The sequence below is a fragment of the Monopterus albus genome, unplaced genomic scaffold (assembly GCF_001952655.1).
Source record: "Monopterus albus unplaced genomic scaffold, M_albus_1.0 scaffold89.1, whole genome shotgun sequence".
Classification (NCBI taxonomy): Eukaryota; Metazoa; Chordata; class Actinopteri; order Synbranchiformes; family Synbranchidae; genus Monopterus; species Monopterus albus.
Window position 1 is genome coordinate 1,345,766 of NW_018127969.1, and position 15,168 is coordinate 1,360,933.

The 15,168-nt window shown below is 40.7% G+C and overlaps 1 protein-coding gene across 1 annotated transcript in view; it reads left to right on the plus strand.

Moving 5' to 3' along the window:
* Window positions 1-14,483, plus strand: part of dstyk (dual serine/threonine and tyrosine protein kinase) — a 17,182-nt gene extending 2,699 nt beyond the window's left edge. Inside the window, exons 2-14 of the mRNA XM_020607730.1 lie at window positions 723-1,132; window positions 5,300-5,806; window positions 5,966-6,161; window positions 8,688-8,926; window positions 9,157-9,240; window positions 9,327-9,503; window positions 10,693-10,822; window positions 11,188-11,344; window positions 11,855-11,987; window positions 12,117-12,230; window positions 12,355-12,469; window positions 12,705-12,839; window positions 13,487-14,483. Of these exons, the coding sequence (XP_020463386.1) occupies window positions 723-1,132; window positions 5,300-5,806; window positions 5,966-6,161; window positions 8,688-8,926; window positions 9,157-9,240; window positions 9,327-9,503; window positions 10,693-10,822; window positions 11,188-11,344; window positions 11,855-11,987; window positions 12,117-12,230; window positions 12,355-12,469; window positions 12,705-12,839; window positions 13,487-13,668 (2,579 nt within the window). The 3' untranslated portion in view covers window positions 13,669-14,483. The remainder of the gene's footprint in view (window positions 1-722; window positions 1,133-5,299; window positions 5,807-5,965; window positions 6,162-8,687; window positions 8,927-9,156; window positions 9,241-9,326; window positions 9,504-10,692; window positions 10,823-11,187; window positions 11,345-11,854; window positions 11,988-12,116; window positions 12,231-12,354; window positions 12,470-12,704; window positions 12,840-13,486) is intronic.
* Window positions 14,484-15,168: the final 685 nt, after the last annotated feature.

Sequence of the window (15,168 nt, forward strand, 5' to 3'; positions counted from 1 at the left end):
GGAATGTTGGCTTGGCTAACACCCTCCTCTAAGCCACTGCCTGCACTGGGTCAAGTGGACTTCCCAGGACAGAGCTGGTCCTCTTGACCAGTTTGTCTGGTCTGGAGGTAGTTCGGTGGTTCTGCAGACTCAAGTCCACAAAGTCCTGGATCAGTTCTCTGTACTCCCTGTCATCCTTATGTGTGATGAGGCTGTCAAGGAGGTAGATGACAGTGTCATCCACCCCAATGCCAGGCTGGTACGCAAACTGAGGCAGGTCCAGACATGAGCTCGTCAGTGGGTGGAGATGGAAAAGGACCAGCCTCTCCAGTGTTGTCATCAGTTGTGATGTTAGTGCCACCAGGTTGTAGCTGTTCAGGTCCTTTGGGTGCTGTGTCTTTGTCACCAGTGCCGTACAGGATGGTTTTCACAGCTGTGGTACTCTCCCCAGCCTCAGGCGCATGTTGAACATGTCCCTGAGATCCCACACAGCTGATCTGCACAGGACTTAAGGAGCCCGGAGCTAATGCCATCCAGACTTGCATCCTTCTTTGCTTCTGTTACTCGGGGCTCATTGAATACCCTCGCTCTGCTTGCACTGCTGACCAAGATTTCCTAAAAAGCTCCATAATTTCAGAAGCGAACAGTATTTCTCAGGGAAAGTGATTAAAATTTAGATAAGTGTGGTTCTCAATCCACATTTCAACATCATATGCCTCCTTTTGTTCTGTCTGTTCCTTTAGGTCAGCTCAGCTGCATTGCTTTCCCTAGCTATGAGGAAGAGTTCCTACGCAACACAGTGGGTGCTGCCCCATACATCCTGATACTGGGTCAGGACTGTGCTGCCCGCTACCAGCTGCTCAACTGCCTTCTGGGGGAGAGGCTGCTGCCCCTGGGGCCTGAGGCCGGTGAGGCTTGTGAAGGAGTCCAGGGCACTGTCTGCAAGAGGCGGAAGCTGTGTTTCACCCATGGGAGACAGACACGGCTCAGTTTGGCGCTGCCCGGCCAGTATGAGCTGGTGCACCAGTTGGCGGCTAACTGTGGTCGCTGGGATACGGTTCCCCGGGAGGACCTGGAGATCCATGAGGAATGTGAGGACCCAGCTCACAGGCTAGCAGAGCTGGAGATCACCCTGCATCACCCACTTCTACAGGTAGGCTTCAGATGAAGTGCAGCTCTTCTGAATCTACTCTCTTACATGAAACTTCATATGAAACAGGAAATTCTTAAGTGCATTGTGTTGGATGTCACCACAATTACTTGGTTTCCTTTTTATGAACTTTGATACTTTTACTCAGTTTTTAAATGCATAGAGTGGACCTGTGTGATTTAACCATGTTGCTCATTGTGTTATTTTTGGAAGAAGATGTAGAATAAATGCATATAGTTTTTTGTCTAAAGCGTGAGCAGAAATGGGTTGGTCTCATTGATATTTCTGTTTTGTTCTCCATCTGAAATATGGGGTATATGACACTCACTGTATCATTTTCTGAAATAGGTAGATTAAACAACTACTAAAAAACAATATGTGCTGGTATTTTCTCCTGTAACCCTGGACAAAAGAAATGATTGACTGGTTTCTTTCTTTCATCAGTGTCTCTGGCTTGAACCAACCTCTATATTCACACATGGCTTAGCTCACAGATTACTGAGCAGAGCTGATTATTTCTTGTGTTGCTCAGTGGTTTACTTTATCTGAGTTGTGGTACTTCTCAGCAGTATAACTTTTTTTCTTCGTGTTCAGGTTTTAAGCACTTTTTAAAAAAACAGACTCATGAATGACTGTTGAAGCTACAAGGAAGAAATTCAGTGCGACCTGAAAATGACAAAACTTTGTGGGCGAGAATTGATTTAGCATGGTGTAGGATTGTAGTCATCCCATATCATGTGTGAACATGGAAATTAGCCTCTAATCTTGTAGACCAAGGCCTCTTAGTGAGCATCACACAGCACAGAAACTAGGCTTCGTCCTGCCTCAGGGCAGCCCGCCCGCCCGTCCCCCGTTACGTAATGGACTGTTCTGATGCGATTCACATGACTAGGTCATATAATGAAAATCCCAAAACCTTTGCTTTGATAAAGTTGCCATGGTTATAGCTGACTTTTGGGACACGGTTTATTCATGTCGACTAATGTTTACTCTGATTATGCACATAAACAGTGATTGCATCTTGATAGTGTGTGTTTGAGGTAAATACCTGCCGGTTAATTGCCTCATCTGAGTTGTGGAATGACTATGTGCGAGCAATTTAATTAGAGTTCACATGGGACAGTTATTAACATTTTCTTGTGTTGCTGAATTTTTAAACACTGGTAAAATCCATGGTATAGATTTTGTATAAATCTTTTTATGGTCTGTCTGTTAGAGCACTATAAAGAAACAAAGTTATAGTTGACTAAATATGGGCAAAAGATAAAAAAAAACTTCATCATTGCTTCAATTTCTAGTAGAGTGTAATCTAAACAAAAAAGCAAAGGCATAACAAAAGCAGACAAATCACCGAACAACTGAAATGAAATTTTCATTTTACCCCCTTGTTTGTTTTTACATTTGACTGTAACCCACGGGAGCTGCAGACCCCTATTTGAGTCAAAGATTTTGTGACACTTGACACTTAAATTGCTCAGTTATTGTTCGTAATAATACAAAAACGGCCGTAGATCAGAAACTGTGTGATCCCGGATTTAATGCATTCGAAGAGATTTAGTTTTAACTTTTTTTTCTGACCACACTCAATGAAAATGTATCTACAGCTTCAGTTAAAACTTGCATATCATTTTAGAACTTGTGAATCTGTATGTTTGCATCAGCCATGTAGTAAACACAATGTTGTCACAAACTAAAGCCGCAATTTTTCTGATGTAAATGAATAAGAGATTAAGTCGATCAGGTTGGAGTAAATGAAGGCAGAGAATCTCTCTGCTCGCTGTGGTATTCACACACTCCTGCCATAATCACAGCAATGTGCTTTAGAGGCCAGTAGATGAGCACCAACTATGCTAATTAGTTTCTCTTCATCCCTGAGTTTACCCACCTCAACTTAACCACACAGTAACCACATGAACATAGGGCGCTAATGTATCACCATATTTCTAAAATGCTTTTAAGGTACCTAGTCTGTTATGGTGATTTCCAGAGCTCCACAAATTTACATAAGATCAGTCATTTTCTATGTACATAGTACTTTCAGCACTTTCCATTCAGAGACTAAAACCAGCAATGAATTACCTCTGCTCATTGTTAATGTCTGTCAGCATCCAACCTGGATTAATTTGGCTGTGCCACAGACCTCTGTTGTTATCCAGAAGTTATTAAAAAGTGAAACACACCACATTTCCTCAGTACAAAACACGGGACCTGCATATGTTAATGTATTGACCAGAAAGCTCCAAATAACTATAACTTTTACAGCATCCGAAGTAAGCAACAGTCAATTGCACATGCACGCAATCTCTGAATGTCTTTAACAAATGTCAGCTTCTTGTGTTTCCTAATGGAGAAACATGTCATCCATCGCAGCAGTGGGTTTCCCTGATGCGTTTTTAATATTTTTGACCAACAGTGAAGGTCAAAGGCACAGATGAATAAACCAATCCAGTACCGACAGATTGACAGACTTGTTGTTGGCTTTAGTCGCTGTATGGAGAGTGTTGAAAATACTGTTGATATAGAAAATGACCAATCTTATCCTTTAACAGGGTTGAGATATTAGATATAGAAGGAATTTATAATTCCTTAAAAAGTTGTTTGTCCTAATTGTGTTATGGAGACAGTACTGTGAACTCATACTAACATGAAAACCAGAATAACTTTGAAATAGCACACAGACATTCTCTTGAACGGTTGTTGTAGATAACACGCTGCATTAAGGCAGTTCAGAGATTTTATTGATTTTAGTTGTGAACAAATGTTTGCAGGCTATCTTTGTTCCTAAGAGACTGCTCAGACGGGCTCCGCTCTTGTTTCTTGGAGACAGGATTGACTGTCTCCTTTGTGTAGCTCTTGTTCATTTCTGCTTCTTTTCTCTGGCTGTGTGCGCACACACACACACACACACACACACATATACACCCCTTCCTGGTGTCCTTCTCAAACTCTCTACTTGTCTGTTTTTGTTAGTCATTATTTATCGAGGCTTTTTGCTGCTGTCTTTTTCCCTCCCTTCACAGACGTTCCCAAGATCAGTTCAAATATTTATGTTTGTGGAAATAGAAAGAGCACATGATATGCGTGGATGTGTTTTTCTTCTTTTTGCAGTGGAGTATAAACATTCAAACAATTTCTAGCTTAAATTGGTTTGAAAACTGTGCTCCAGTTGCCTGAACACTTAATATAAGAGAACGTGGTCTTCTCCATTTTATGGTATGATGTTAAAAGGTCATTTCATCTAAATTACATAAAACACATTTGACAAAAGTAAACCTATTGGTATTTTCTACAGGTTTTTCTGCAAAGATAGCTGATTAAATTTTATTTTATATATATATATATTTACTCTTAAGACAGCAGAATCTAACTGAACGCAGCACTATCTTTTTTTTAAACGATTGGCTTAACTTGTTAGCAAACAGTTGCCTATTTATATATACAGCAGACTCTGACATTATCATTGATGCGGAGTTGTTTCTTGCTAGCTGTGTCTGATATTCACTCTCTTTTAGCTCAGACTTCGGCCTCTACCAGCTCTTGAGGAAAATATGTGGCTTCAGCTGCTGAATGCTCCACTGTGCTTTCCACCTACGTAGCTGCTGACTTTGCTGTTTGGTGCTGAGAAACTAGTGTACAGAAGGTTAATCTGAACTTTTTTAATGCTGAAAATGTTATTTATACAAATTTGTTAACCTTTATTTAAAAAATTGGTTTAGTTCACGGGCCGCCGGCCAACTTCTGTGGCTTAGAATAGTGCTGTTGAGAGCGGAGAGAGTGAACCCTAACAGCAAAGATGTGGGCTGGAAATGAAAACTGAGTTGAAAGATGCTGTTAAACTCCTTGGGGATGAGGGGAAGTTGGCTTATAATCTTCTGGGTTTGTTACCACAAGTGACACCTTTCACATTACACAGTCATCTGAGCAAATACTTTTTATGGCACCTTTAAGTTCAGTTTATCTTGATTATTTATGTTTGCTTCAGTGGCATAAAACTGAAAGAAATTGGCACATAAATCCTCCTAGCAGTGTCTGCCTGGCTACATCTCTCCATGAGTAAATGTGAAAATGTTTTTGTTTTAATTTGGAATAACCGACCCTTTTACAGGGCCACATGCCTTAACAATTAACCTGTATGTTTTTTTTCTTTTTCTTTCTGTGGTTCATCATTAGGAAGCAAAGGTCATGGTGGTGCCTTGTTCAAGTGTCCAGCCCATAGAAGAGGCACTGGAAGACTGCACTCGCAGTGTGATCCCCATCATATTATATGCTATCAACCGGGCCTCCCTAAGCACAGAGCAGGTGGCTGACCTCTTGAAGGTCAAAGAGATGCTCTCCTTTCCCATCTGTTTTGTTCGTGTCCCTGCCACCATGCAGGCAGCCTCCCCGGAAGCTGGCTGCCGTGTGGAGAAGGACAAGGAGAGGGACAAGAGCACCCTCCACGAGCAGTTGCTCTTCCTCGGTTTCCTAAGTAGCCCGACAGGAAACTGCTCCTGTGGCGCTCCTACACAGATGCCCACCCCAGGTGCCAAGCCCCAGAGTATGCTGGGAGAGGCATTTGAAAGACTGCATCGGTTGCTGGTTCCTTTTGCACGACAAGTGCTTCAAAATGTGCAGGTGGAGGCTGCCACCCTACTTAATGGAGTACACTGTCGCTGTCTAGACCTTTTCATCAACCAGGTCAGAGGAAAATACCTCCTAGCATTGTTTATCTGTATGTCTTTGAGTATTTTACTGCTTCTTATTCGGCAGTTTTTAGTACCACTGCATGAGCTGCTTGGTCCCAGTCTGTGTAATCACCCAGTGACCTTTTGTCCTTTCTGCGTCATTTTGCTGCAGGCCTTTGACATGCAGAGGGACCTGCAGATAACTCCTCGCAGGCTGGAGTACACCCGTGAGAAAGAGGGTGAACTCTTCAACTCTCTTATGGCCATTGCTAACCGCAAACAGGAAGAGATGAAGGAGATGATTGTGGAGACTCTAAGCAGCATGAAAGATCAGTTGCTGGAGGATGCTGCAAACCTGGAGTTTACAGGTTAGTGGGTAAGCACCCTGGATAAATGCCACGAGACAGGCTGGGCTTCTCTTTTGTGGTTTTTCTCTGTCTCTGATCATCTCTGAGAAGTGAAAGGAATACTAATTACCTAATAAAGTTGAGATACATAAAATAGAATGAATAAATCTGTTCATAAACTTTAACTTGTTTTGATATTTGTTTGATTAGAGCACACTTGACAGATAAAACCAGAACCATTATTTGATAGCAGACTTGGATAAGAGAGTTGAGAAAAGCTGCAGAGAGGTGATGACAGTGAAGAATTTAAAGTCTGATCAAGCTTGTTTATATCAAAACAGAGGTTCTGATGCCATCAAAACAAGTCCAGACAGATGTTACCTAAAAGCTGCAAGACCATAGGAAGTAAAACTAATGTGTTGTGTTACAGTGTGCAAACAATGGCTTGAATAAATATCACTGCCATAGACCAGGACAAAATTATTATTCTGATCCAAACATGACCTCTGGGTACTTGTGATTTAATTTTCTCTTTTTATTTGTTATGATTTCATGCTACTAATTGATTCATTTGTGAATGCTTGTGGTTTGACTTGATATAGAAGAAGACATCATGAGTAATTTATTACTTGCTGTGTGGTTTTGTTGCATGGTGTGTGGTCAGCAAAGATAGAGGGCAAGACATACTTTTAGCAAATCATTTAATTCATCTCAAGCTTCAAATGATGAATTCAGTATAAACAGACAAGATGTCATGTATCAGTTTACTTGTATATTGTTTAGAAAAAGCCACAGCCTTTGATCTCTGAGTAATTTGTGACGATGGATTTACACTCAGTCCTGACTTTACGGTAGAAAAAGTAGATTTTCTTTTCAGACAAAAGTCATAGTGACATTTCAAAGATCTCATTGCATCTTATAGCACTTCTACGGAACATATTTTCTCCACCTTAGATATGCTACATTTTGAAGTGAGGATTGTTAGGCAAAGAGGATGTATTGTGGATAAAATTGGAAGTGTGTTCCTTAGTTACATCAGTTAATTTTAGATTCTAGAAAGCAAGCAGTGCGATTTTCCTAGTTACTTGGATTCTGTGGTTTCACATTTGATTACCCAACCATGACCACACTTGTGACTCATTTGTTTTGCTCCAGGTTGATTGGAAAGCATTTGCTCTTTATTATGTCTCTGCCTTATTCAGATAATTGTTTCTATTTTTTATTACAGTTGTGATATTGTCAGTGAGACTAAGTGGACAGCTGACCTATCTTTGCTGGCCTGACTTTTTAACTCGCAGCATTAGTTACTCAAAGCAAGTTTCTTTATTGCCTTGAGCCCTTGTTAGACCTGTGGGGGCATGGCTGCATGAAACAGTCCCTTTTGCACTATCTGACTGGTTATTGCGTTTTAGTGGTCAATTGATATGGGTTTTTCAATGGCCGATGGCAGTGCTGATTATTTAGAAAGAAGAGAGGCTAATATGGCTAATATATAATGCTGATATCATGTGTGAAACCCCCCCAAATCAGATATTAGACCAGTTTAATAACAAATGAAACACACATTTCTGAAATGATAATTTGTTTAACCTTAATGAATAATGAAAATAAAAAAATACAAATGAGTGGCTACAGTCTGAACTCAACTTATTTTAACAATTAAAAAAAAGTGTTCACGAATAGTCAAAAAACTAAACAATAAAGTTTGAACAGACTTTACTCCTTCTTTGGCACAGTGCAGACAACACTCTGGCAACCCCAGGCCAGCTCTGATGTAAAGAATTAAAGGTGCCTCATAGATTCTGTTCCTGTTTACGGCCAGTGGTACTCACCGCAGTGTGCGTGTGCGTGTGTGTGTGCGTGTGTGTGTGCGTGTGTGTGTGTGTCCTCAAGATCTAACAGACTTGGTGAATGTATTACATTTAAGTCCTGTATTGTTTACGTCCTGTAGAGCAGTGAAACTGTGGCAAGAATGTGCATTATGTCACAAAACTGCTCAATGGCAATACTAGTGGTCAAAAACTCCGCAAGTTACAAGAGAGTTTTATTTATATGTCCCAATATCACTAGTGACAAGACAGATAAAAGTCCACAGCACACTTTTAACATTTTTACCAACATTATTTTTCCATAAATTGCTTTAATAGCTAAAAGTGGCACTGTAAATATTTAACTCTTATTCCAACACTGCTCTATTTTTTGGCAAAATAATAGTGGGACTATTTTAGCTGCTGCCTGTGTTTCCTGTCTCTCAAGTAAATAAAAGTTTACAATATGATACCATACGTTGTGGAAGCGTGTGAGAGGTGCTTGTTATTTTTAAATTCCACTGATCTTTGGCTAGTTGCATGGACACTGAATCTAAACCCAGCAGGCTGAACAGAATACAGACTGTTTTATGATGTGAATACTTAGCACTTGGTTCTCATGTATCAGCACATTATTATATGTTCAATGTCAAGTGACTGTCTCATACTAATATCTGACCCCATTCATTTCTGTATACACCACATATAACCTTGTCAAACTACTTTCTGTCACCTGCAGACATCATTGTAACAACTAATGGAGAGCCTGTTAGTTCGAAGGACATCAAATCCTGTATCCACCAGATCCAGGAGCTGATAGTGATCCGTCTGAATCAGGCCGTGGCAAATAAGCTGATAAGCTCTGTGGACTATCTGAGGGAGAGCTTTGTAGGAACTCTGGAGCGATGTCTCAACAGTCTGGAGAAATCGAACATTGATTCTTCTGTCTACAATATTACTTCAAATCACCTCAAACAGGTGGGCAATAGCTCATGAACAACGGAACCATATTTAACATTTTCTTCAGTAAGTGTTAAATATGAAGATGTTTACATGTGAGCAGTATGATCACACTAGTAACAGAGATTAGAGCTTTATGTTTTTTAATAATACACAATAAAAGTGCTGAGAACTTACCAGCTCTGGCTCCCTCTACTGTTCATATAACCATTTTTCTTGCTTATTTGTTTCCTTTTCTCATCTGTCAGTTATTAAATGCTGCTTACCATGTGGAGGTCACCTTTCATTCAGGATCTTCTGTCACACGACTTGTCTGGGAGCAAATTAAACAGGTCGGTGTCTCCAAAATTCAGCCACAGGAGTTTTGGAATTCATGATGAAGGGATGCTTTATCATCAACTCTGTATTTCGCTCCTAGATAATCCATAGGATAACATTTGTGAACCCTCCTGCCATCACTACGGAGTGGAAGCGGAAAGTGGCCCAGGACGCCATAGAAAGTCTCAGCGCTGCCAAACTGGCCCGAAGCATCTGCTCCCAGTTCAGAACCCGCCTCAACAGTTCCCATGAGGCCTTTGCAGCATCGCTGCGACAGGTTGACTTTCTTCCTTCTTTACCGTCTGTCTTTGCCTCAGTCTCTTACTGAAAGTGTCCATAAAAATATTTCTAACACCATCAAACCACTGGTTTGTCAGATAGGCCTCAGAGTACAGACAGTTCAGTGGGGTAAGCTAAGTAAGTGCAGCCTGTTGTCAAGGTGGACTCCAAGGAGTTTGTACAGTTATCAGACCATCAGTATTTTGTAGGAAAGCAGCTACACAGATGGATATTCATGTGCTGTCACTGTCTCTTTTAAAAAAGAAAAGAAAGAAATGGCTCAAGGAACAACTGTGTTGGCCAGAGCTGTGCATTAACCAGCCTGACATATCACCATAGCTGGTCTGTCCTCACTGAGAATCTGGGTGGTCCTCAGTGGCAACAGTTTCCATGGTGACAGCACCTTCTGATGTTTAATGATGTGGTTTAAAGAAAAGGATGCAAGTCTAGCTATAATAGGATCTTATTTAAAAGCCTTTTATTAGAACTGTTTATATGTTATTCATAGAAGGCATAATTGTAAATACTGTAATGCACATTTTCCTGTGTTTTATTTGCAGCACTAGTTGACGCCAATAAATATTCGAAATTAATCAGTTGGATTGTTAATGACACAGCTTTCCCATGTTTTTTTTCCCCTCTAGTTTTCCTATTCCCCTGGATCGAGGGAGCAAGCGTTCAGCATCAAAGTTTATGAGCTAGCTTTAATGTTATCCACTTGCAGAGTGCTCCATGTACATCCATGCTGTATACAGTGTGCTGACCTTAGCAACAGCTGTATTATAATGTTAGCTTAACTAGCTTTACTAGCTTGCAAATAACATATTAGAAGAATTGGATCTCTGCGCCTGACAGCATGTGTTAAAAATACATGCATGGAGAGAAGGCGGTTAGTGTTGATATTGTGGCAGCCTGCCATAAATAAATCATTGTATGGAAAACACTGCTTACTGTGCTTGTTATAGGGTTCTGTTTTTCCTTTTTGTATTAGGAAGAAGAAAAATTTTCAGTAAACAATTTAAAGAGCTTATTGAGGCACACAGAAAAGATAAGCTTGGACTCTTAAAACCTAAGTCAGTATTTGCAATACAGAAAGTCACACTAACACAAGAAGTAACTGTTAGCAAATGAAACCAGTCATTTACCATCTGCTAACGCTAACCATGAAGTGTTATGTCACGTTGTAGTTGGAGGAGGGGCATACAGGGCGTCTGGAGCGCACCGAGGACCTGTGGCTGCGTGTGCGGAAGGACCACGCCCCTCGACTGGCCCGCCTGTCTCTGGAGAGCCGCTCCCTCAGGGATGTGCTGCTGCACGGTGAGTCACCATCAAATCCTCCTATTGGCCACACACACAGCATGGAACTCGCAGGCTGCTCACACACTGCTGCAAAATGTACTTTTCAGAGTGTCTGTAAATTGCATCTCATGTACATGACCACTTATGACTCTGGCATCATTCAGATGTATTTTAGCCAGCATTTTTTAACCAGAGGGGGAAAATCTGTTACAGAGACAACAGCCTGGTTAAACTGGGACAGACCCACAGTATCAAACCACATCAAACTAATGTGAACTTCAAAATACCTTTATTTTTTAAATTTTTTTTACTTTGCAACCTGTGTGCAGACATTTGTTTTCTACTTTGAGGTAAAAACAAATTGACCACTTTTTTTAAACCAGGCAAGCCGAAGCTTGGTCGAGAGTTGGGTCGGGGCCAGTATGGAGTTGTGTACTTCTGTGACAGCTGGGGAGGACACTACCCTTGTGCCTTAAAGTCTGTGGTACCGCCCGATGATAAACACTGGAATGACCTGGCTTTAGAGTTTCACTACACAAGGTGAGTTAGTAAGTCGGAGTATAAAAAAAGTGTCACATACACAGACTTGGAACAACATCTGCTTTGGTTTGATCTCAGCGGCCATCTTGGTGATCTCATGCTTACTTTAGATCTTCACAGCTAACCACCAGAGATATAAAACTAGGTACTCACAGAAGCTGGTGGTGTGTAGGAATTTCCCGAAGGCTAGAATAGATTTACAAGAAGCTGCATTTATCCAGAGCCATGCTGTTTTAATTGGATGTGACAGTTCCCTTGTTATAAAGGTGAAACCCCACCCAGTTCATAAAAGCTGGTTTTGACTGCTTAAGGCTGTTATGCCCACACATCTATGTAATGAAGAGACGGTGTCCTGTTGACATCAGTTGTCATGAATCTGAGGAATGCGGCCTCACTCTGGCTGCCTTAATGTTGACAAGCTGTGATACAGTAAACCATGTGAATATTTTATGATTATATGGCTGAAACATGTTTGTCCTCCCCGCTCCCTTTGGGTGTGTGTTACTTCAGGTCTTTGTCCAAGCATGAGCGTCTTGTTGACATGCATGGCTCAGTGATTGATCACACCTACGGAGATGGCTCAAGCATTGCTGTGCTGCTCATCATGGAGCGACTGCATAGAGACCTCTACACAGGCTTGAAGGTGACTTGATAATCCAGTGAAAAGAGCCATATCATGGTTTGCAGGAAAACACTATAATCTTCCAACTTGCTCTGTACATCCAGTTCAGTCTCTCTTGTCTTATGTGTTGTTCTATTTCATCTGTGTCAGGCTGGTTTATTACTGAAGGAGAGACTTCAGATTGCTCTCGATGTGGTGGAGGGCATCCGCTTCCTGCATAATCAGGGCCTGCTGCACAGAGACATTAAGCTAAAAAACGTCCTGGTAAGTGTAGATCAACCATCTTTCCATTAAAAAATACACTGATGGGCACCTTTTTTTTTTTTTTTTTTTTTTTTTTTATTTTTCGACTGACTGACTGAGCCCTCCACTCTTTACTTCCTTCCAGTTGGACAAACAAAATCGTGCAAAGATCACTGACCTGGGCTTTTGTAAACCAGAGGCCATGATGTCTGGTAGCATTGTTGGAACCCCCATCCACATGGCTCCAGAGCTGTTTACAGGTACGACGCCTGAGCAGAAAGATGACTGAACGCTATCAATAATTAATCATGAAGCCAAAAAAAAAATGCTTTCAGAGTCTGAAAAACCTTTTGTCACATTCTTTGTTTACTTAAAAGGACAACCCTGGTAAATGACCTGTAATGTACATGTTATCTGTTATCACAGTAGCAGTGTGTCGTTGCTTATGACAGGAATGTACGTCAGTTGCTTTAAGGTTTCCTCTCCTCCTGACAGGAAAGTATGACAACTCTGTTGATGTCTACGCCTTTGGGATCCTCTTCTGGTATCTCTGTACTGGTTCAGTAAAACTCCCAGAAGCCTTTGAGAAATGCTGCAGCAAGGACCAGCTCTGGAATAACGTTAAGAAAGGTAAAGGGTCCAGACCAAGAAAAAAAAAAAAGTACTTTGTTGCTTTTTAGTTGTGGTTTTGACAAACACACCAAATGCTGTACCTAAAGTGACTGATTATAGTTTTGGTGATATCAGCCTGCATCGTAAGTAAGTGGTACATAGACTCACATGGGGAAATCAAATACCAGTAACACTTTAATGCTTTCGATATGTTTATTCACACTCTGTGGTGGCGCCAATCCATGAAGAAATAACTGCTTATACTGTCACAAAATGCTGTGGTTGGTCCATTAGTTTTCACACCACAAACAAACTGTGCTGAAGTCGTCTTGGAAGCAGACTGATAGTTGCTTTTCTGGTGGTTTTGGTCTGAACAGCTCTCACACCAGCCCAAATGAACAGGACTTAATGGGCAAACATACCGGTGTTAGTTTGAACTGAACAAACCACATTCCAGGTATTAAAGCACCGTAAGTGTTGTCTCAACGACAAAAGTGCTAAATCATAGCCTCAGACCTAATCTGTCTGAGGCTGGTGTTTACAAATGAAACGCCTCAGAAAAGATGTTGACCTTAAGTTTACCTGAGGTCACACTTGTTTGTTTTGGGCCTCTGTATGTATCTGTCAGCCCGTGAGTGATTCATTTGTGTCCATGTCGTCTCAAGGATCCAGACCAGAGCGCCTACCCAGTTTTGATGAGGAGTGCTGGCAGCTGATGGAGGCCTGCTGGAATGGGGACCCTTCGCAGAGGCCCCTGCTTGGTATTGTGGAGCCCAGCCTGCAAAGCATCATGCACCGGCTCTGTGACTGTGAACAGAAAAGCGGCAGCCTCGAGGACTCCACCTGAAAACACTCCAGACAAACTAACACACGTGAGACAGGGATTCTGATCAGAAGAGTATTTCTCTTATATTTATGAAGAACGGAGCAGAACAGAGAACTTCTGTAGCACAGGACAATGTTTGACTTGTCCTCCTTGTTCACAGTTGTTGGATTTAGATTATTTATGAGGAGCTGATACAGACCACGTTTGCAAATATGCGTTTTATTGGTTGTGCTATGTATTTGTATACATACTCTACAATATGCTTTTGCTGAGCTAAATGTTGCTTTGTCATAGAATTGTTAGAAGATTCATATTGTTTTAAAAAAGTAGTCCATTCCCAGTATTACAAAAAAATACATATACAGTTTAAAAGATTAATTTTAGATTGTATTTAAACTGAACATTTTTGCATCTACACAAATACTTTTTTAAAATAAAATTATCTGTTATATCAAATGTTAAAAGCTATTGTTGGGTTATTGAAGATTTTTCAGCAGTGTTAGTCACAACTTAACTTGTTTCTCAATGTGAAAGGTATGAAAAGATGACATTTTTCAAGTTTTTCCCCAGTAATTTCGTCAAAATAAAAACTTTTGTGTGTGTGGTGGGGTGGACTTCTATGTTTGGAATTGGTCCTAAATTACAAAATCCTGGAAATGTTACCTTGAAGATGTTTCAGCTCACAGCACAAGAAGAAACACTACTTTGAGGTTGTTACTATAAAATGTGTGCATGTATATGCTGGTATATTTGATTTAGTCTCTGCGTCCGGCATGTGTGCGATGGCAAAGCTGGAGAATCTGAAATCCCCTAAAGTGTAAGTGCCTTTTTTTTTTTTCCTGCTATAACATGTATTGCTGCACCGTTCTTAATAAATAGGCTTTTTTTCTAATTCTCACTCGACTATTGATAATTATGAATAATTTCACTTAAACCTCTGTTATGGTTAAGGACTAGTGGATTACTCTCAGATAGTAATGAATGTAACTTATTTGCAGTCCTAGTAGCTCCAGTGCTGTTGATGCTTTTTGAGATCAGTGTTTGCTTAACTTTTGATTTTGTGTTTCCATTTTAGACCCAGCTGGAGCTCTGCAGACTGGATGACGCGACTGGAGCGTGTGCACTGATGTGAGAAGGGGAAAACAGGAAAGCAGCACTGACGCCACCTAGTGAGTGTTTAATGTCTTATCATATTCTGAAACAGTGAAAGCAGGTTTAGATATTTAGACAGAAGCTGGATATTTTGTTGTTTCTCCACAAATTTATATTATCCAACGTTCAGCAAAAAGTATTTATTTAAATCTCTAATTATCCATGCAAAAATGAGTTTAATTAAATCTTTTATTCTGTTTGTTCAAACTTCAAAGATAATGCACGGCGTCTTTAGACCCAGGCATTTGTTTGGGAAAGTGGGAACAATTTTCCACATGACGGCCCATTGCAACCCCTCTAATTTGATTGTCATTTAATGAATGAATTGTTTTAGGTTTGACTTCTAAATCTTGTTTTTCATGTTTATAA